At 38.1% G+C, this 24,351-nt stretch overlaps 1 protein-coding gene across 1 annotated transcript in view; it reads right to left on the bottom strand.

Annotated features, from left to right (window-relative positions):
• The window catches only part of LOC111154384 (glycerophosphodiester phosphodiesterase domain containing 4), a 149,646-nt gene that overhangs the window by 39,811 nt on the left and 85,484 nt on the right, over positions 1-24,351 (bottom strand). Inside the window, exons 11-12 of the mRNA XM_022513925.1 lie at positions 12,190-12,411; positions 11,088-11,242 (exon numbers count right to left, since the gene is read on the bottom strand). Of these exons, the coding sequence (XP_022369633.1) occupies positions 11,088-11,242; positions 12,190-12,411 (377 nt within the window). The remainder of the gene's footprint in view (positions 1-11,087; positions 11,243-12,189; positions 12,412-24,351) is intronic.

The following is a 24,351-nucleotide window of genomic DNA, read 5'->3' as shown; positions in this document are numbered from 1 at the left end:
GAGGGAGTTTGTGGCCACTAGACCTACCCTGCAAGAAAAGCTCAAAGGAGTCCTGCAAGGTGAAAGGATGGGGTACTAGACAGTAATTCAAAGCTGTACAGAGAAAGATCTCAATAAAAGTAAATATATGGGCAAACGTAAAACCTAGTATTATTATAACAATGCATTTAAGACGAAACAATTAGTCTAAAAGATACTATCCCTGCCATTTTGGTTTGTAACTCCACACATAGTTTCCTACGTACTTTAAGAGATTAATGCATTTAAAAGAATTACTAACTTATGTTCTGGAGAACACCATATATAAAGATGTAATTTTCTGCTATCAACAACCAGAAGAGGTAAGAATGAAGCTGTAAAGGAGCAGAGTTTTGGTATGTTATTGAAATTGAGTTGGTATAAATTCAAATCAGAGTGTTATAACTTAAGGATGTTAAATGTAATTCCCATGGTAACCACAAAGAAAAGAGGTATAGAATACATACAAAAAGAAATAAGAAAAAGATTTAAACATTTCACTACCAAAAAAATCAACTAAACACACATACATAAAATAGTATTACAGGAAATAAGGGACACAAAAGTTAAAAAGGCACATAGAAATAACAGTAAGAGATGACAGGAACAAAATAATAAATATTTACAGAAATGATAAAAGTAACAAAATGATGTAAGTTCCTCCTTCTCAGTAGTTATTTTAAATGTAAATGGATTAATCTCTACAACAAACACTGGCAGAATAAATAAACACATATGACCCAACTATATGCTTTCTTCAAGAAACTCATTTTAGGTCCAAAGACATAGATTACAAACGAAGAAAGGAAAAAAGATATTCTGTGCAAACAGTAACCCAAAGCAGCAAAGAGGGCTACACCGATATCAGACAAAACAGGCTTTATATCGAAAAAGGTAACAAGAGGCAAAGAAAGACACTATATATTAATAAAAGGTTCAGTATGGCAAGAAAATATAACAATTATAAACATTTATGCACCTAATGACAGACCAGGAAAATGTGTACAGCAAAACCTGATGGAATTGAAGGGAGAAACAGACAGATGTATAATAATAATTAGACACTTTAATACCCACTATCAATAATGGATAGAACAACCAGATTAAAGGAAAATAAGGAAACAGATGATTTAACAGAAGGAACTAACTATATCTAACAGACATAAACAGAATACTTAACAATAACAGCATACACATTATTCTCAAGTGCATTTTATATTTTACAGGATAGACCATATGTTAGGTCACAGATTAAGTCTCAATACACTTTAAAAACTTTAAAAGACAGCTATCAGGGTGCCTGGGTGGCTCAGCTGGTTAAGCGTCTGCTTTCCACTCAGGCCATGATTCCAGGGTCCTGCGATCAAGCCCCACATAGGGGCTCCCTGCTTGGTGAGGAATCTGCTTCTCCCTCTCCTCCTCACTTGTGCGCGCTCTCTCTCTCTCCTTTTCTCTCTCAAATAAATAAATAAAATCTTTAAAAAGAAAGTCAGTTCTCATACGAAGTATCTTCCCATCACATGAGCATGAAGCTTGAAGTCAATAACATAAATCTGGAAAATTCAGATATTTGTGAAAAATAAAACCACACACGGGGCACCTGGGTGGCTCAGTGGGTTAAGCCTCTGCCTTCACCTCAGGTCATGATCTCAGGGTCCTGGGATCGAGCCCCATATCAGGCTTCCTGCCCAGCAGGGAGCCTGCTTTCCCCCTCTCTCTGTCTGCCTCTCTTCCTAATTATAATCCCTCCTGCTGTCAAATAAATAAATATATTTTAAAAAATAAATAAATAAAACCACACACTTTTTTTTTTTTAATATTGTATTTATTTATTTGACAGAGAGACACAGCGAGAGAGGGAACACAAGCAGGGGGAGTGAGAGAGGGAGAAGCAGGCTTCCCACCAAGCCGGGAGCCTGATGCGGGGCTCGATCCCAGAATCCCGGGATCATGACCTGAGCAGAAGGCAGACGCCCAACAACTGAGCCACCCAGGTGCCCCAAACCACACACTTTTAAACAATCAATGGATTAAAAAAAATCACAAGGGAAATTAGAAAATACTTAGAGATTAATGGAAATGAAAATACAAAATACCAAAACTCAGGATGCAGCAAAAGTGGTGCTGAGGGGGAAATTTATACCTATAAATGCTTATATTTAAAAAACAAGAAAAATCTCAGAGTGCCTAGATGGCTCAGTTGGTTAAGCGTCTGCCTTCGGCTCAGTTCATGTTCTCAGGGTCCTGGGCTTGAGCCCAGCATCAGGCTCTCTGCTCAGTGGGGAGTCTGCTTCTCCTTCTCCTGCCTTTCCCCCCACTCATGCTCTCTCTCTCTCAAATAAATAAAATCTTAAAAAAAATAAGAAAAGTCTCAAATCAACAACCTATCTTTATATCTCAAGAATCTAGAAAAAGAACAAATTGACCCAACACAGCAAAAGGAAGAAAATAAAAAAGATTATAGCATTAATTAGAGAAAAGAAAACCTATAGGGAAATATCAATGAAACCAAAAGTTAGTTCCTTGAATAAAATCAACAAAATTAATAAACCTTTAGCTCGATGGACTAATAAGAAAAAAAGAGACTCAAGTACTGAAATAAAAAGTGAAAGGACATTACTACAAATTTTACAGAAATAAAAAGAATTACAAAAGAATACTATGAACAGCTGTACCCTGACAAATTTGATAACCTAGATGAAATGGACAAATCCCTAAAAACATAGAACCTACCAAAACTGAATCATCAAGAATTAGAAGACATGAATAGATTTATAATGAGTAAGGAGACTGAATCCTTAACCAAAAATGTCCCAACAAAAAAAGCCTGAGACCTAGTGATTTCACTGGTGAATTCCACCAAACATTTAAAGAAGAACTAATACCAACCCATTAGGATGGCTACATCAAAAAAACAGAAAACAATGACATGGAGGATATGGAAAAATTGGAACCTCTGTGTCATGCTGGTACAGCTGCTATGGAAAACAGTTTAACAATTCCTCCAAAAAATTAAAAATTACTACTTGTTTTAGAAAGATGGCTGAGTAGGAAGATCTCGAACTCACCTTGTCCCAGGGACACACAGAGATAATAGCAACATCTATGTGACTAACTTTGAAAACTACCTGAAGACTGGAAGAACAGATCCTCCATAGGTAATCATAGAGAGAAGGCCACACTGATAGTGGGTCAGGGACTTTGCTCAGAACAAATTCTTGGTGGGACTAAACACAAACAGAAGTACCTCACATCCCAGAGAGGCAAGAGGATCAGACCCCAAACCAGGTACCTCTGGCAGGACCTACACTGCAAAGGGCCTGCTTTGAAAATAACTCTAAGAGCTTTAATTATTAGCAGGGCTTAACTCTATGAGCTTTAAAAATTCAGGAAACTTAATTCTGGGAGAGCTGCAGGTGAGGGGAAACTGAGTCTCTGCACATAAAGAACCAGCGTACTAAATAACTAGGCTGAGAAATAGAACAAAAGCAGCAGTTTGAAAAGTGCCTAGGGTAGAAGTAAAAAAGATTTATTGACCAATCTCAGAACGTGTATGGTGGGGAGGGCAAGAAACTACAGGAAATTTCTCAGGGAACGAAAGTGCTAGCAGGCAGCATTTGTCTTCCACTCTCCCAAACCAGATAGCCAGATGCTTGCAGAAGCTAGTGCTAACACTCTCCATCTACCTTGCTAGCACTACATGTCCTGTCCTGGTGTTCCCCCACAGACCCACCCCATCCAACCCAGAGAAAGGGTCCCTCCAAAGTGGCTTCTGCCCCATCACACCCTGAAGTCTGCCGAAGCTGGACCAGCGCCACTCCAAAGTGACTCCTGCCCTGGGGAAGTGGAAAAATAACCCACACACCAGTGTGCCCACAGTTCTTGCAGCCTGGCCTCTTAGCTGGCTGCATAGGGAGCAAGCACTGCCCTTTGGTGTGCCTACAGCTATGGCAGGAGAGGCTAACTGCAGACTGCTAGGCTGACAGCTGGGCCCATCCACCAATAAGCCAGTGGTTGCTGCAGGCAGGCTTTTCAGCAACATGGGGACCAAACCTTGCCCAGCTCATCCACAGCAGGCAAAGGAGGTCACTGCAGTCAGCTGGGCTGAAGGCAATCACAGCTCAATTCCAACAGGAGGGTGCAGGCAGCCCACACAGGGGACACTCCTAGAGGACCTGGTTCTAGTAACCTGAGGGGATTGTGCCATAAGGCAGCACAGGACCTCTTCTACAAAAGACCACTACTTTCAAAACCAGTAGACATAACTGCTCAAGCTAATACACAGAAACAAACACAGAGAGTTAGACAAAATGAAAAGACAGAGGAATGAGTCCCATATAAAATCACAAGTCAAAATCACAGTAAAAGAACTAAATGAAATGGAGATAAGCAATGTACATAATAAGGAAGTCCAAATAATATTCAGAAAGATATTCAGTAAACTTGAGAGAAGAGTGGAGGAACTCAGTGAGCACTTCAACAAAAAGACAGAAAATATAGAAAATAACCAGTCAGAGCCTTAGAATCCAATAACCAAAATAAAAAATATACTAGAGGAACTCAACAGCAGATCAAAGGAAGCCAAAGAATGGATCAGCAATCTGGAAGACAAGGTAATGGAAAGCAACCAAGCTGAACAGCAAAAAGAAAAAAGAACAAAGTAAGTGAGTAAGTAAGTAAAAGGAACTCAGTGACATCAAGTGTACTAACATTCATGTTACAGTGATCCCAGAAGGAAAAGAAAAAGAGAAAGGAGCGGAAAAATTCTTTAAAGAAAGGACAACTAAAGATTTCCCTAATCTGGGGAAGGAAACAGACATCTAGGTCCAGAAGTACAGAGAGCCTTAAAAAGATAAACCCAAGGAGGTCCACACCAAAACATATAAAGTAAAATGGTAAGGTGCCTGGTGGCTCACTCAGTAGAGCATGTGACTCTGAATCTCAGGGTCATTAGTTCAGGGCCCACACTGGGCATGAAACCTAGTTCTGTTTTTTTTTTTTTTTTTTAAAGCAAAATGGCAAAAAATAATGACAGAGAAGGAGATATACAAAAGTTGAAGGAGTTCATCATCACTAAACCAGATTTATAAGAAAGGTTAAGAAGAATTCTTTAAGTGAAAAGAAAAGGCTATAATTAGAAGAAAATTATGAAAGGGAAAATATTCACAGGTAAAAGCAACCACAAATTAAAGGTTATAAAGCTGGTATAAAGGTTAAAGTACAAGAGTAGTAAAACTACTATGTAAAAAACTAAATATGTAAATAATCATATTTAGGGGTGCCTGTGTGGCTCAGTTGGTTAAGCATCCGCCTTTGGCTCAGGTCATGATCCTATGGTCCTGGGATCTAGTCCTGTGTCTGGCTCTCTGCTCAGCAGGAAGTCTGCTTCTTCCTATGCCCCTCCCTCCCACTCGTACTGGCTCTCTCTCTCTCTCATATCTATAAAAAATATCTATAAAAAATTTTGTAAATCAAAGAACACACAAAATAAAAAGATGTAAAATATGACATCATATGCATAAAATGGAGAAGGGAAACAAAAATTAGTGCTTTTAGAATGTGTCCAAACTTGGCGCACCTGGGTGGCTCAGTGGGTTAAGCCTATGCCTTTGGCTCAGGTCATGATCTCAGGGTCCTGGGATCGAGCCCCGCATGGGGTTCTCTGCTCGGCAGGGACTGCTTCCCCCTCTCTCTCCACCTCTCTGCCTACTTGTGATCTCTCTCCTTCTGTCAAACAAATAAAATTAAAAAAAAAAAAAAGTGCTCAAACTTAAGTGACCATAAATTTAATGTTGACTGCTACACACTTAAGATGCTATGTATAAACTCAACAGTAACCACAAATCAAAAACTTATGATAGATACCCAAAAATTAGAGAGAGAAAAGAATCAAAGCATACCACAAAAGAAAGTCATCAAAAAGCACAGGGAAGAGAGCAAGGGAAGAAAAAGGGAACAGAGAATAACTACAAAAATAACCATAAAACAATAATAAGATGGCAATAACTCCATACATATTAGTAATTAATTTAAATGTTAATGGACTAAACACTCCAATCAAAATACATAAAGTGAAAGAATGGCTAAAAAAAACAAAACAAAAAACAAAAAAATCCAAGACCAATGTTATTCTGCCTACAAGAGACTCACTTTAGGCCTGAAAACAAATACAGACTGAAAGTGAATGGGTAGAAAAACTTATTTTATGCAAATGGAAGCAAAAAAAATTTTTAAAGGCCAGGGTAGCAATACTTCTATCAGACAAAATGGACTTTAAAACACAGACTATAACAAGATACAAAGAACTGCATTACATGATAAAGAAATTAATCTAACAAGAGGATATAACAAATATAAATATCTACACACCCAACAGTAGAGCACGTGTATATATAAGCAAATATTAACAGTTATAAAGGGAGAAACTGACAGTAATACAATTATAGTAGGGGACTTTAATACTCTTTAAATCAATGGATAGGGGGCACCTGGGTGGCTCAGTGGTTTAAGCCTCTGCCTTCAGCTCAGGTCATGGTCTCAGGGTCCTGGGATTGAGCCCCGCATCAGGCTCTCTGCTCAGCGGGAGCCTGCTTCCCTCTCTCTCTACCTGCCTCTCTGTCTACTTGTGATCTCTGTCAAATAAATAAATAAAATCTTTTAAAAAAAATCAATGGATAGATCACCCAGACAGAAAATTAGCAAAGGAACACTGGCTTTGAATGATACACTAGACGTAACAGATATACACAGAACATTCCATCCACGAGCAGCAGAATACAGATTCTTTTCAACTGCACAAGGAACATTCTCCAAGACAGATCACATGTTAGGCTACAAAATAAGTATCAATAAATTCAGGAAGACTGAAATTATACCAAGTATCTTTTCCAACCACAACAGCATGAAACTAGAAATCAATTACAAGAAAAAAAATTGGAAAAACCACAAACACATGGAGGCTAAACAACATGGTACTAAACAACCAATGGATCAATGAAGAAATCAAAGAGGAAATAATATTTACATAAACATGAAAATGAAAGCACAATGATCCAAAATCTTTGGGACAAAGCAAAAGCAGTTCAAAAAGGGAAGTTTGTAGAAATAAAGGCCTATCTCAAGAAACCAGAAAAACTACAAATACACAACCTAATCTTACATCTAAAAGAGCTAGAAAAAGAACAAACAAAACAAGTAGAAGGAAGGAAATAATAAAGATTAGAGTGGAAATAAACAGACAAAAAAAGAACAAAAAAAACCTCAGTGAAACCAAGAGTTGTTTCTTTGAAAAATTAAACAAAATTAATAAATCTTTAGCCAAACTCATAAAAAAAAAGACAGATGACTCAAATAAATTCAGAAATCAAAGAAGAGAAGTAACAATGAACACCACAGAAATACAAAAAATTACAAAAGAATATAAATAATTATACATCAACAAATTAGACAACCTAGCAGAAATGGATAAATTTCAAGAAACATACAATTTTCCAAACTGAATCAGGAAGAAATAGAAAATCTGAACACATCAATCACTAGTAATGAAATTTAATCAGTAATCAAATAAAAGTACAGAACCAGATAGCTCCATGGGTGAAGTATACCAAATATTTAAATAAGTGTTAATAACTATTCTTCCCCAATTTTTCCAAAAAAATATGAGGAAGGACAACTTCCAAATTCATTCTATGAGGCTAGGATTACCCTGATACCAAAACCTGAAAAGGACACAATAAAAAAGAACTACAGGCCAATATCTTCAATGAACAAAGATGCAAAAATCCTCAACAAAATATTAGCAAATTGAATTCAACAATACAATGAAAAAATTATTCAGCACAATCAAGTGGGATTTATTACAAGTACACAAGTATGGTTTAATATTAGCAAATCAACCCATGAGATATATTCCATTAACAAGAAGAAAGATAAAACCCATATGATCATCTCAAAAGGTGCAGAAAAAGCATCTGAAAAATATATCTGTTCATGATAAAAACTTTCAAAAAAGTGGGGTTAGAGGGAACATGCTGCAATATTGTAAATGCCATATATGAAAAACCCAGAGCTAACATCATACTGATAAATTAATTCAGTCAAGTTGCAGGATATAAAATTAATACACAGAAATCTGTTGTGTTTCTATACATTAAAAATGAAGCAACATAGAGAGAAATTAAGAAAATAATCCCATTTACAATTACACCAAAAAGAATAAAATACCTAGGAACAAATTTAATCAAGGAGGTGAAAAACCTGCCCTCTGAAAACTACAAAACAATTAACGAAAGAAATTGAAGATGACACAAAGAAATGGAAAGAATTCCACGCTCATGGATTGAAAGAATTAATAATGTTAGAATGTCCATACTATTCAAAGTAATCTACAGATTCAAACTATCTATCAAAATACCAAGAACATTTTTCACAGAACTAGAACAAGTATTCCTAAAATTTGTATGAGACCCCAAAACACCTCAAATAGCCAAAGCAATCTTAAGAAAAAACAACAAAGCTGGAGGTATCACAAGCTCAGATTTCAAAATATACTACAAAGCTGTAATAAACAAAACAGTATGCTACAGGCAAAACACAGACACACAGATCAAAAGAACAAAGAGCCTGGAAATAAACTCACACATACCCAGTCAATTAATCTAGGACAAAGGAGGCAAGAATATATGATTGGGGAAAGATAATCACTTCAATAAATGGTGCTAGGAAAAAATGTGGGGCTAAGCCCCAAGACCCTGGAATCATGACCTGAGCCAAAGGCAGAAGCTTGACCGAGCCATCCAGCTGCCCCTAAAATTAAGTTTTTAAAACACTTTAAAATTCCCACATCAGAAATAAAGCAGAGGGCATCTCTATATTCATATAATTTTGATTAAAATAATGTATTTAAAGCATTCTCAGTCAAAATGGCAAGGTCACAATGTCTTGTAACTGTGGCCAGACTATGAAGTGAGCATAACACAGAAAATGTATTGGAATTGTGATCATAATTACAAATATTCTGGTCGTAAACATTATACAAATAATTTAAGGTACAACAAATTAATTTCTTAAAATGGTCCTTGAGGAGAAGGACTTGGAAGAATGTATAACACATGAATTTTTCACAGTCAGCCTTGGAGTATAGCTATATGGAAAAACCCTTATTGTGCTTATTAGAAAACATGTCCTTATTGGAATACAATCAAGGAAAAGGATTGCACCTTGCTTCCGACTTTTCACATAAAACTAGCATGATGCACTTATTATCACACAGTAAATATTCGCTGAGCTAAATTAAGCTGCTTGACTTCCAACAGGACTCAGGATATGATCCCTCTCAAATTTGATGTCAGTTGAAACTATGCCCATATAACTATAGCCAAGAAATAATTTCAAAGACCAAGGGTGAAAGAGTTTGGATTCTGGACTCTGTCAGACCTATGTTTAAATCTCAGTTTAGGGACACCTGGGTGGTTCAGTCGGTTAAGCAGCTGCCTTCGGCTCAGGTCATGATCCCAGGGTCATGAGAAGCAGGAAAACCTGCTTCTCCCTCTGCCTCTCCCCATTTGTGTATTGTCTTTCTCTCTCAAATAAATAAATAAAATATTTTAAAAAATAAATCTAAGTTTGGTCCCCCACTGATCAAGTATATTAATTTTGGTGGATTACCTAGCCTGTTCGAACTTTCCCTCTTTAGAGGCAAGTTTCCTCATTTGCAAAAGGGATGGTGATAATTTCCAGGGCACAGCATGTAAGGCTGGTGATGATAAAAGCAGCAGCTAGCACTTAATTGTGTACTTACACTTGCCCAGCATTTTGCATGTGCATAATATGAAGAATATTCTCATCTAATCCTTTAACCAGTCCATCATGTTACTGCTATTCTTTTTTTTCTCCTTAGGTTTTGCTACTCTTAATTTACAAATGAGAAAACGGACGATTAGAAATTTGTCCAAGGTCATGTGTAACTGATGAGTAGGCCATGATGAGAAAAAGAGCCTGTGGTCTAATAACCATAGAATCTATACATAATAAAGGCTCAATAAATGGAAGCTATTATAATTATTTTTCAACTACTCGTTGATCTAAATTATGAGTAGAAGAACATCATAGAACTATTTTCTATTTGAAAAAAAGTAAAAGGAAAGAGAAATACACTCAAAATAGCAGTAGTAGTTGAGCAAAGAAAAATGTTCTGATTGGGAAATAGCAAAAGGAAAAAGGCAAGATTTCATGATCAACCACATGGCCAGAGAAGCAGGAAAAGTGAGAACAGGAGCAGAGGTAAATCCAACAGCTTAGTTCATGGCTTGAGACGCAGAAAGGTATTTAGTGGCAATTTTTATTAAGCCCAAAGAGATTTTGGATATACATTTCTCCAAGGAAAACTTTGTCTTTGAAGCATTTAAAAGCATCTGAAAAAATTTACTTTTAAATCTAAGAGAAAGGAAATATGGACTAAATTAAGCTGTGATTAATAATAGTTAAGTTTGGAAAAGTTGACATTTTATTCCCTGGTACTTTTGATTTGAAAAATCTGTCATTAATTACATATTTATAAATGTAGCTAATAATTTTAGTTTCTTCTCGTGCTTGGCGATTTTAAGGTTGTTGTTTTTTTTTTAATGATTTAGTTATGTTCTTAATTATCCCTACAAGAAATGTGGCTATCTGGACCACAAAGCTATTGATGAGGTACTGCAATCCATCTGGTAATGGCGGAAGGAAATAAACAACTTCCTGATTTCTGACTGTTCAATGATCACCTTATATGGGAACAAAACCACCAAGCATACAAAACAGCGTGTTGAATGATAATAGATTGGAGATAAAGGAGAAGGGGCTGAAGACTATGTTCAAGGGACATAGTCTACACTTGATAAATGTTTGCTGGTAGAGGGAGGGAGGGTGGAAGATAGGGTGGAAGGGGAAGAGGGGAAAACAGGGGATTCCAAAAAGAGCCATACAAAGAAATCCTGAGATGAGAAGGAGAAGCTAAGGAGCTTGGTGGGAGAGCAGATTCTATGCAAGTAAGGCAATATTTGCCAAGAGGAGTGTGGTCAAACTCTTACCTCAACCCACTGTAGAACAACCTCTTGTAGTCAACATTTATTCTACTGATATTTTCTTTTGTAAGACGTTCAATGGAATATAACCTGCCCACTTGCTGAAAACCAGGAGCTGCTTGTTTGACATATTCCCTGTCGAAAGCTGGCAACCAAAAAATCTGTAAGGAAAAAAAGGAAGTCACTCAGTGGATAATCAGTTCTCCAGGTACAAAGAGCCCCATGTAGAATAAATGGAGCCTCATTCCAGCACTGGTTAACAGTCTACAGGGAGTGGAGAGAGATTCTAGTTCTTGATGAGACGCAACTTGGCCTAATACTGTCTAATGAACTCTTATAACGGGGCTTTCACCAGGATTGTTCTGGAGCTGAGATTTCTCAGAGTTAACATCCTGAGTCAAAGACCCATTGTATTTAGACAGCCTCACAGGAGCCAAAGTAGATGAGGGTTGGTAGGTGTGGATGAAAGGTGGGAATCATATTTCCTATGGTTGATGACACTAAAAATCACCTTTGAAAGGGGTCATTTCCTGTCATCAGGGAATACTATAAGGATTCATCTGTTGAAATAGTTCCATTCGCAGGGAAACACATATTTGTTTCACTCAGCACTCTACCACATTCTGAGAACTTAAGAGATTTGGAATGATTGCTCAAGTGCAGAGAATTGCTTCTGAAAAACATGATGAACAAATCTCTGCTCAAATCTCTGAACAAATAAGAACCAGTTGTTTCTTCTGTATCATTAATTAAAGCCAAATCCTCAGTGTTGCCCAAGCCCCTTCTAATAGTTCTATGCCAGTGACGACGCAGGTCACATCACATAATCATTACACACATACTTTTTTTTTTTTAACAGAGTGCTGTTATTTCATTTGGTTTGGAGTAGCAAACAGCTTCCATGTTTTCCCTACTAGGGAAAATTCAACTGGGTCATTCTTAGACTGCGACATGCAGCTACGTAAGTAAAAACCTCCATTTCTACAGATAGCAAAATTATTTGGGCATCTCAGGGAAGATCTACAGGATAGGTCAAGCTCAACTGCTATTCTCCTGGGACATGTTACCCACCTCCCAAACTCTACCATGAATAATGAGGTAGACATACCAGATGTTGCTCAATTTTAGAGTCAAGGATTAAGCGTACTACATGGCGAATATATGTGCCTCTGAGAGGATGTTTTCGTGGAGGGGCATTAAGATCAAACATCACAAATTTTTTTTCCTTCTGTGCAAGTTCCAATAAATCGATTAGTTTTGGAATCGTCTGATTTTCTGCTCTTTCACGATCAGCCTTTGATAGGGCTTTCATTCTGTAAAATGGTTTCAACTAAAAACAAATACATCAAAGAATACATTGGTTCCTATCAAAAGCAGTTTCCAGTTTTCCTGTTCTATAGCCCCACTCCCAGACCTACCTCCATTTTGCTCCATTATCATTCCACCCACCAGACCCTCTGAAATACTGGTCTTGAGGTAAGAGTTGCCAAGGAGAGAAATTAAATGTAATCTTCATAGGTAATCATGGTATTTGGAATGATTTCTTCTACACTGTATGACATGTGTTTGCACTGAAGTTCCTTCATATTTTTGTCTTGACCTTCCTTTTCAGCTTTTTTTTCTATAACTTGAGATAATAAAATCTCTTTTCATAAAAGTCACACTGGCTTCCCACATTTGCTCTCGCTGTTCTAGTTTTATGTAATGGAAAGAAAATAGGCTCTGGCTTCAGATTAAATTGGATTCAATCCCAACTCTATAATTCATTGGCTTTCTTTGACAAATCTACCTTCAAAATCTTTTTTAAAAAATATTTATTTATTTATTTATTTGAGAGAGAGAAAGAGAGAGAAAGCACATGCAGAGGAAAGAAGGAGAGGGAGAGAGAGAAGCAGACTCCCTGCTGATGAGCAGGGAGTCAGACACAGCACTCAATCCCAGGGTACTGGGATCATGACCCAAACCAAAGGCAGATGCTTAATTGACTGAGCCACCCAGGCAGCCCCCCCCCACCTTCCTAAACCTACAGCTTAAGTGTTACCTCCTTCATGAAGCCTTCCTTAAATATTCCTGAACTAAAGACACTTCGATGGTATTAAACTCCAAAGGCTTATTTTTATGCCTCAGTTGCATGTTTCATTCTGCCTTCTACTTGTTTATGTCTCAGACCAGGTTCTCATCCTGGTTTCATATGTCTCTTGTTGTGTAACCTTGGTAAAACCTTTAAATTCTCAGAGTCTTTATTGCCCAAACTATAAAATGGGGAAGGGGAGAGGTAATCTATGTATTCCTCAGGATTATTTTGGTGTTTTGTTTTTTTTTAAAGATTTTATTCATTCGAGACAGGGAAATACAGAAAGATACACAGAGAGAGAGGATGAGCAGGAGGAGAGGCAGGGGGAGAGGGAGCAGCACACACCCCGCTGAGCTGGGAGCCCTACACAGGACTCAATCCTAGGACATGGAGATGGTGACCTGAACCGAAGGCAGATGCTTAACCAATTGAGCCACCCAGGAGCCCCTCTCAGGATTATTTTGAATATTAAATATTAAATATTCAAATAATTCAAATAATTAAATATTAAATATTCAAAAATAAAATACAGCATCTATGAGCATGTCTAGTACATAGAAAATGTGCACAATTCACATAGTTCCCTCACTTCCTACTGTCTCTACTGGACTGTACCTCCCTTATAGCAGGAAATGTCATATTTTCTTTGCAATACACCACATTTTATTTTACACCTCAGTCCATATGTATATTAGCTATATTAAATTTAATAGATGACTACTTTTATAGTCATTTACCCATTTTAGATCATTTTGTAGGTGAAGTCAGTGATAAAAGGCTACTTCTAAGAAGAAACAGGACATGAGTTCTTTCCTCAAGAGGCAAACAATCTCTTTTTCCTATACAACTTTATCTTTGTTCTCCTTCTTACCCTATTTCTTCCCCTTCCCCTGACCTCCTTATTCTCAGCAACGAAATTATCAGATTGTACGGTAACCTCATGCTAGAACAGAAGTCAGGCCATAGAAATTAAGTTAAGCCATGGTCTAGATCTGAGCTGAGGTCTATTATTAAAGATTTTCTTAATCCTCAGGAAAAGAGAAAATTTGCTTCAAAATATAATATACTGTTAGATTCTACCAGATCTAGACCAACTGATTCACTTAATTATTAGATCTTCATGTGGGGAAAATTTTTAAAAGAACAGAATGAGGGGAGGAGTCAAGATGGTGGAGAAGTAGCAGGCTGAGACTACTTCAGGTAGCGGGAGATCAGCTAGATAGCTTATCTAAAGATTGCAAACACCTACAAATCCAACGGGAGATTGAGGAGAAGAAGAACAGCAATTCTAGAAACTGAAAGTCAAGCACTTTCTGAAAGGTAGGACTGGCGGAGAAGTGAATCCAAAGCGATGGGAAGATAGACCGCGGGGGCAGGGGCCGGCTCCCGGCAAGCGGTGGAGCAACGGTGCACAAAATCAGGACTTTTAAAAGTCTGTTCCGCTGAGGGACATCGCTCCAGAGGTTTAACCGGGGTGAAGTCCACGCGGGGTCAGCGTGACTTCATGTCCCGCAGGGTCACAGAAGGATCGGGGGTGTCTGAGTGTCACAGAGCTTGCAGATATTAAAACAGGGAAGCCGGCTACAGAGACAGAGCTGAGGAGTGAGCTCTAAGCTCGGGGTTACCTTGAACCGGTCGCAGGCTCGGTGAGCTCAGAGGGCAGCCAGAGGCCAGGGAGACAGGAGTAACTGGGTGCTATTCTATGAGGGCGCACTGAGGAATTGGGCCCCGAGCTCTCGGCTCCTCCAGCCCGGAGACTGGGAGGCCTCCATCTTCATTCCCGACCTCCAGAACTCTACGGAAAGCGCTCAGGGAACAAAAGCTCCAGAAAGCAAACCCGAGCTGATTACTCAGCCTGGCCCCTGGTAAGGGCAGTGCAACTCCGCCTGGGGCAAAGACACTTGAGAATCACTACAACAGGCCCCTCCCCCAGAAGATCAACAAGAAACCCAGCCAGGACCAAGTTCACCTACCAAGGAGTGCAGTTTCAATACCAAGGAGAGCAGCGGAATTCCAGAGGAGGAGAAAGCAAAGCACGGAACTCATGGCTTTCTCCCCATGATTCTTTAGTCTTGCAGTTAATTTAATTTTTTTTCTTTTTCAATTTTTTTTTCTTCTGCTAAATTTTTATAACTTTTACCCTTTTCATTTTTAACGTTTTTTAACTAATCTTATATATTTTTCTTTTTTATATTTTCTCTTTATTCATTTTCTTTTTTTAATTGTTTCCTTTTTTTTTTTCTGAAACTTTTTTTATCCCCTTACTCCCCCCCATGATTTCAGATCTCTTCTGATTTGGTTAAAGCATATTTTCCTGGGGTTGTTGCCATCCTTTTAGTATTTTACTTGCTCCTTCATATACTCTTATCTGGACAAAATGACAAGGCGGAAAAATTCACCACAAAAAAAAGAACAAGAGGCAGTACCAAAGGCTAGGGACCTAATCAATACAGACATTGGTAATATGTCAGATCTAGAGTTCAGAATGACGATTCTCAAGGTTCTAGCCGGGCTCGAAAAAGGCACGGAAGATATTAGAGAAACCCTCTCGGGAGAGATAAAAGCCCTTTCTGGAGAAATAAAAGAACTAAAATCTAACCAAGTTGAAATCAAAAAAGCTATTAATGAGGTGCAATCAAAAATGGAGGCTCTCACTGCTAGGATAAATGAGGCAGAAGAAAGAATTAGCGATATAGAAGACCAAATGACAGAGAATAAAGAAGCTGAGCAAAAGAGGGACAAACAGCTACTGGACCATGAGGGGAGAATTCGAGAGATAAGTGACACCATAAGACGAAACAACATTAGAATAATTGGGATTCCAGAAGAAGAGGAAACAGAGAGGGGAGCAGAAGGTATATTGGAGAGAATTATTGGAGAGAATTTCCCCAATATGGCAAAGGGAACAAGCATCAAAATCCAGGAGGTTCAGAGAACCCCCCTCAAGATCAATAAGAATAGGTCCACACCCCGTCACCTAATAGTAAAATTTACAAGTCTTAGTGACAAAGAGAAGATCCTGAAAGCAGCCCGGGAAAAGAAGTCTGTAACGTACAATGGTAAAAATATTAGATTGGCAGCAGACTTATCCACAGAGACCTGGCAGGCCAGGAAGAGCTGGCATGATATATTCAGAGTACTAAACGAGAAAAACATGCAGCCAAGAATACTATATCCAGCTAGGCTATCATTGAAAATAGAAGGAGAGATTAAAAGCTTCCAGGACAAACAAAAACTGAAAGAATTTGCAAATACCAAACCAGCTCTACAGGAAATATTGAAAGGGGTCCTCTAAGCAAAGAGAGACCCTAAAAGTAGTAGATCAGAAAGAAACAGAGACAATATACAATAACAGTCACCTTACAGGCAATACAATGGCACTAAATTCATATCTCTCAATACTTACCCTGAATGTTAATGGGCTAAATGCCCCAATCAAAAGACACAGGGTATCAGAATGGATAAAAAAACAAAACCCATCTATATGTTGCCTACAAGAAACTCATCTTAAACCCGAAGACACCTCCAGATTTAAAGTGAGGGGGTGGAAAAGAATTTACCATGCTAATGACATCAGAAGAAAGCAGGGGTGGCAATCCTTATATCAGATCAATTAGATTTTAAGCCAAAGACTACAATAAGAGATGAGAAAGGACACTATATCATACTCAAAGGGTCTGTCCAACAAGAAGATCTAACAATTTTAAATATCTATGCCCCTAACGTGGGAGCAGCGAACTATATAAACCAATTAATAACAAAATCAAAGAAACATATCGACAATAATACAATAATAGTAGGGGACTTTAACACTCCCCTCACTGAAATGGACAGATCATCCAAGCAAAAGATCAACAAGGAAATAAAGGCCTTAAATGACACACTGGACCAGATGGACATCACAGATACATTCAGAACATGTCATCCCAAAGCAACAGAATACACATTATTCTCTAGTACACATGGAACAATCTCCAGAATAGATCACATCCTGGGTCCTAAATCAGGTTTCAAATGGTATCAAAAGATTGGGATCATTCCCTGCATATTTTCAGACCACAACGCTCTGAAGCTAGAACTCAATCACAAGAGGAAATTTGGAAAGAACCCAAATACATGGAGACTAAACAGCATCCTTCTAAAGAATGAATGGGTCAACCAGGAAATTAAAGAAGAATTGAAAAAATTCATGGACACAAATGATAATGAAAACACAACAGTTCAAAATCTGTGGGACACAACAAAGGCAGTCCTGAGAGGAAAATATATAGCGGTACAAGGCTTTCTCAAGAAACAAGAAAGGTCTCAAGTACACAACCTAATCCTACACCTAAAGGAGCTAGAGAAAGAACAAGAAAGAAACCTTAAACCAGTAGGAGAAGAGAAATCATAAAGATCAGAGCAGAAATCAATGAAATAGAAACCAAAAAAAAAAAACCAATAGAACAAATCAATGAAACTAGGAGCTGGTTCTTTGAAAGAATTAATAAGATTGATAAACCCCTGGCCAGACTTATCAAAAAGAAAAGAGAAAGGACCCAAATAAATAAAATCATGAATGAAAGAGGAGAGATCACAACGAACACCAAAGAAATACAGACAATTATAAGAACATACTAAGAGCAACTCTATGCCAACAAATTTGACAATCTGGAAGAAATGGATGCATTCCTAGAGACATATAAACTACCACAACTGAGCCAGGAAGAAATAGAAAACCTGAACAGACCCATAACCAGTAAGGAGATTGAAACAGTCATCAAAAATCTCCAAACAAACAAAAGCCCAGGGCCAGATGGCTTCCTGGGGGAATTTTACCAAACATTTAAAGAACTAATTCCCATTCTCCTGAAACTGTTCCAAAAAGTAAAAATGGAAGGATAACTTCCAAACTCATTTTATGAGGCCAGCATCACCTTGATCCCAAAACCAGACAAGGATCCCATCAAAAAAGAGAACTACAGACCAATATCCTTGATGAACACAGATGCAAAAATTCTCGCCAAAATACTAGCCAATAGGATTCAACAGTACATTAAAAGGATTATTCACCACGACCAAGTGGGATTTATTCCAGGGTTGCAAGGTTGGTTCAACATCCGCCAATCAATCAATGTGATACAACACATTAATAAAAGAACAAGAACCATATGATAACTCTCCATAGATGCTGAAAAAGCATTTGACAAAGTACAGCATCCCTTCCTGATCAAAACTCTTCAAAGTGTAGGGATAGAGGGCACATACCTCAATATTATCAAAGCCATCTATGACAAACCCACTGCAAATATCATTCTCAATGGAGAAAAACTGAAAGCTTTTCCGCTAAGGTCAGGAACACGGCAGGGATGTCCGTTATCACCACTGCTATTCAACATAGTACTAGAAGTCCTAGTCTCAGCAATCAGACAACAAAAGGAAATTAAAGGCATCCAAATCAGCAAAGATAAAGTAAAACTATCACTCTTTGCAGATGATATGATACTATATGTGGAAAAACCAAAAGACTCCACTCCAAAACTGCTAGAATTCGTACAGGAATTCAGTAAAGTGTCAGGATATAAAATCAATGCACAGAAATCAGTTGCATTTCTCTACACCAACAACAAGACAGAAGAAAAGAAATTAAGGAGTCAATCCCATTTACAATTGCACCCAAAACTATAAGATACCTAGGAATAAACCTAACCAAAGAGGCTAAGAATCTATACTCAGAAAACTATAAAGTACTCATGAAAGACATTGAGGAAGACACAAAGAAATGGAAAAATGTTCCATGCTCCTGGATTGGAAGAATAAATATTGTAAAAATGTCTATGCTACCTAAAGCAGTCTACACATTTAATGCAATTCCTATCAAAATACCATCCATTCTTTTCAAAGAAATGGAACAGATAATCCTAAAATTTATATGGAACCAGAAAAGACCTCGAATAGCCAAAGGAATATTGAAAAAGTAAGCCAAAGTCGGTGGCATCACAATTCCGGACTTCAAGCTCTATTACAAAGCTGTCATCATCAAGACAGCATGGTACTGGCACAAAAACAGACACATAGATCAACGGAACAGAATAGAGAGCCCAGAAATAGACCCTCAACTCTATGGTCAACTCATCTTCGACAAAGCAGGAAAGAATGTCCAATGGAAAAAAGACAGCCTCTTCAATAAATGGTGTTGGGAAAATTGGACAGCCACATGCAGAAAAATGAAATTGGACCATTTCCTTACACCACACACGAAAATAGACTCAAAATGGATGAAGGACCTCAATGTGAGAAAGGAATCCATCCAAATCCTTGAGGAGAACACAGGCAGCAACCTCTTCAACCTCAGCCACAGCAACATCTTCCTAGGAACATCGCCAAAGGCAAGGGAAGCAAGGGCAAAAATGAACTATTGGGATTTTATCAAGATCAAAAGCTTTTGCACAGCAAAGGAAACAGTTAACAAAACTGAAAGACAACTGACAGAATGGGAGAAGATATTTGCAAACGACATATCAGGTAAAGGGCTAGTGTCCAAAATCTATAAAGAACTTAGCAAACTCAACACCCAAAGAACAAATAATCCAATCAAGAAATGGGCAGAGGACATGAACAGACATTTCTGCAAAGAAGACGTCCAGATGGCCAACAGACACATGAAAAAGTGCTCCACATCACTCGGCATCAGGGAAATACAAATCAAAACCACAATGAGATATCACCTCACACCAGTCAGAATGGCTAAAATTAACAAGTCAGGAAATGACAGATGCTGGCGAGGATGCGGAGAAAGGGGAACCCTCCTACACTGTTGGTGGGAATGCAAGCTGGTGCAACCACTCTGCAAAACAGCATGGAGGTTCCTCAAAATGTTGAAAATAGAACTACCCTATGACCCAGCAATTGCACTGCTGGGTATTTACCATAAAGATACAAACGTAGTGATCCGAAGGGGCACGTGCACCCAAATATTTATAGCAGCAATGTCTACAATAGACAAACTATGGAAAGAACCTAGATGTCCATCAACAGACGAATGGATAAAGAAGATGTGGTATATATACACAATGGAATACTATGCAGCCATCAAAAGAAATGAAATCTTGCCATTTGCGACGACGTGGATGGAACTAGAGGGTATCATGCTTAGCGAAATAAGTCAATCGGAGAAAGACAACTATCATATGATCTCCCTGATATGAGGAAGTGGAGATGCAACATGGGGGGTTTAAGGGGGTAGGAGAAGAGTAAATGAAACAAGATGGGATTGGGAGGGAGACAAACCATAAGTGACTCTTAATCTCACAAAACAAACTGAGGGTTGCTGGGGGGAGGGGGGTTGGGAGAAGGGGGGTGGGGTTATGGACATTGGGGAGGGTATGTGCTATGGTGAGTGCTGTGAAGTGTGTAAACCTGGCGATTCACAGACCTGTACCCCTGGGGATAAAAATATATTATATGTTTATAAAAATTTTTAAAAAATTAAAAATAAAAAAAATAATTAAAAAAAAGAACAGAATGAAAAAGACCAAGACAGAACTTAGAGAACTCAGCTGTGCATACATTGAAAAATGTCCCTGAGCAGGCAAAAAGAATAGCTGATGCACTGTACAAGGACATTTATAAAAGCCTTTCCTTTAAGGATAAACTGAACAAAAAAAAAATAAAGATTAAACAAGAGGAGAGTTTAAAACTAGATTTCAGTAAGCTTTAAATAATCTTATGGGGGTAGCTCTAATGGCAAAAGTAAATTGAGCCCTTTTTTTTATATATAATATAGGGGACTTAGTGAGAAAAATAAACGGGAATAGGACATAGTCAGTTTAACCTCTCTCCAACATATGATTGAACATTTTCAAAAAAGCCCAAGGAAATAATGAGGTAGAAATGAAAAAAATTTCTGGTTCTCCATATAAAACACTTCGTTCCTCAAATATAAACAACACCAAAAAGTTCTCAGTTCTCTATGGTTATACTTAGAGAAATTACAAGTAGGACAATCCAATGTCCTATGTCATATTGGTCCAATGTCATATTGGTAAGAAATAAAACAATTTTCCATAATCTTCCCAATAATGCCACTTAAAGGGAAACATTATCATTCAACATACAGTTCTGAAAAGAATTATCTGTAAATATAGATGAACAACAATACAACTTCTTGTTGATACAGGTGCAACTACCTTTACTATTAATTCTACTACCATGAAAAATCAGATTGCTCAAAGTACTAAAACCATTTAGGTAGTGGGAATTTCTAACAATTTTGAATCCTTTTCCACGTCCTAACCTGTAACTGTTACTTTTGTCAGAAGAACACTACTTTCTTCTCTATAGCACTTTCCTATAAATTTCATCATTAGGAATCTAGTCTGCAAAAAAGATCCACCAAAAGAAATATAACAGAGACAAAATATTTTCAGGAGTTGCAGAAAATTCTACTGCATATTATCCAAATTATGGCTATGGACATTAATATATTGATTCAAACAACAACTAAATAATTGACCATTGTACCAGAACCACTGGGAAAAGAAAGAATAATTAGGAGTTAAAACCGTAAGGGTTCAGATTGACTCTGTTGATACCATCTTAAAAATGCTGAAGTTAAGGAAGATCTAAGCCAACTGTAACAGACTGTTTTTATTTTTTAAGATTTTATTTATTTATCTGACAGAGAGGGAGAGACTGAGGGGGGGGGAATACAAGGAGAGGGAGTGGGAGAGGGAGAAGCAGGCTTCCCGCTGAGCAGGGAGCCTGATGCAGGGCTCGAACCCAGGACCCTGGGATCATGACCTGAGCTGATGACAGATGCTTAATGACTGAGCCACCCAGGCACCCCTGTAACAGACTTTTAATACAACAAGGTTTAATTATCCCTAATATTAGTCCAAGCAAAATGTCTGTTTTACCTGTTTAAAAAAAAAACCAAAACTATGATGGTAGAGGATACAAATTCATCTAATTATATGTAAGCTATTTACCAAAGAGTTTTATCTCACTTTTGAGTATTGTCTAACCCAAATGTATTCTCTTTGGCCCTATTTTTGCTTTCCTTCATGTTTTAGCTGGTGAAGATAGCTAATATTCATGGCCTTCACTAGGGAACAATCAACAATTTACCTAGAAAATTATGCTTCAGACATTTATTGAAGCCCCATCCTACTTTTCTCAGATCTTAAAAGAGCATAAGGATATAACAGTGGGGCACCTGGGTGGCTCAGTCAGTTGAGTGGTTGCTTCGGCTCAGGTCATGATCCCAGGGTCCTGGGATCGAGCCCCGCATCTGGCTCCCTGCTTGGTGGGAAGCCTGCTTCTCTCTCTCCTTCTTCCGGCCACTCTGTCTACCTCTACTCTCTATCTCTCTGACAAATAAATTAAAAAAAAAAATAAGGATCTGCAGTAATGCATCTTGAAATTATAAGATCAACTATACAGTCATAGAGCTTCTAAAAAGAAATTTTAGTTCTAAAAATGACAATTCATCACCAGGGTTCAGCAAACTTATTCTGTGAAGGGTCAGATACCAAATGTTTTTTGACTCTGTGAGACATACAGTCTCTCACAACGACTCAACTCTGCCATTATACTGCAAAAACAGCAACAGACAATTTGTCTGTTGGAAACAGACAATGTTTGTTTTGACAACAGACAAGAACGTAAACAAGGCTATGTTCCAATAAAATTTTATTTATGGACGCTGAGATTTGAGTTTTATATCATTTTATATCATTTTATTTATATATAATATATAAGTATATAATATATAATATAACATATAATATATATAATTTATATCACATTATTTTTCTTTAGATTTTTTTCAACCATGTAGGAATGTAAAAACCAGTCTTATTAGTTCACAGACTATATAAAAATAGCCAGTGGCTGGGGTGCCTGGGTGGCTCAGTGGGTTAAAGCCTCTCTGCCCTCTGCTCAGGTCGTGATCCCAGGTCCCAGGATCGAGCCCCACATCGGGCTCTCTGTTCAGCAGGGAGCCTGCTTCCCTTCCTCTCTCTGCCTGCCTCTCTGCTTACCTGTGATCTCTGTCTGTCAAATAAATAAATAAAATCTTTAAAAAAAAATAGCCAGTGGCTGGATTTGGACAGCAAGCCACCACTGGCCAACACTTGATCTATACCATGATGTGTTTGTCTGAGGACAGACATAATCTAATGAGAGATTACAGATTATCCAAAATCATCCAAGGCCAAATACTAAGGACAATGAAATAATTTCTGGAATTAGTTGGATGTTGTAGAGTATACACAGCAAGCTCTTCTGAAATAGGCTTCTGTATGATTTAACTTAAACATCTTGGGAACCATTCTCAGAAAACACAGAAACGAAAAACACCTTCATTAGTAATCTCAAATATTTCTTCAACAATCATCTTTGCTGATCTTCCAAATCATAATAAACCTTTCTTTGATTGAAAGCACATGAAACAGGGGGCGCTGGGTGGCTCAGTGGGTTAAAGCCTCTGCCTTCAGCTCAGGTCATGATCCCAGAGTCCTGGGATCGAGCCCCGCATCCGGCTTTCTACTCAGCAGGGAGCCTGCTTCCTCCTCTCTCTCTCTGCCTGCCTCTCTGCCTACTTGTGATCTCTGTCTGTCAAATAAATAAATAAAATCTTTAAAAAGAAAAAAAAAAGAAAGTGTATGAAACAGGAAGCCATGGTCTAAAAGCATTAACTCAGCAACCTGGCACACATTGAAGATCATTGCCTGTTAATGCCTATTCTTTGATCCAGTAGCAAGGCTCTTTATCTTTGCCTCAGAAGCAAATGCAAATTGAAGCAGCCATTCTAGAGAACAGTTTGGAGATTCCTCAAAAAGTTAAAAATAGAACCTACCCTATAATCCAGCAATTGCACTACTACGTATTTACTCAAAGGATATAAAAATACAAATTCAGGGGTGCCTGGGTGGCTCAGTGGGTTAAAGCCTCTGCCTTCGGCTCAGGTCATGATCCCAGGGTCCTGGGATCGAGACCCGCATCAGGCTCTCTGCTCAGCGGGGAGCCTGCTTCCCCCTGACTCTCTGCCTACTTGTGATCTCTGTCTGTCAAATAAATAAATAAAATCTATACAAAAATACAAATTCAAAGGGGTACATGCACCCTGATGTTTAAAGCAGCATTATCAACAATAGCCAAACTATGGAGAGAGCCCAAATGTCCACTGACTGATGAATGGATAAAGAAGAGGAG

The sequence above is a fragment of the Enhydra lutris genome, unplaced genomic scaffold (genome assembly GCF_002288905.1).
Source record: "Enhydra lutris kenyoni isolate GAN:26980312 unplaced genomic scaffold, ASM228890v2 scaffoldscaffold37, whole genome shotgun sequence".
NCBI lineage: Eukaryota > Metazoa > Chordata > Mammalia > Carnivora > Mustelidae > Enhydra > Enhydra lutris.
Note: the sequence above shows the minus strand (reverse complement) of the source record. Positions and strands in the feature narration are given on the sequence as shown.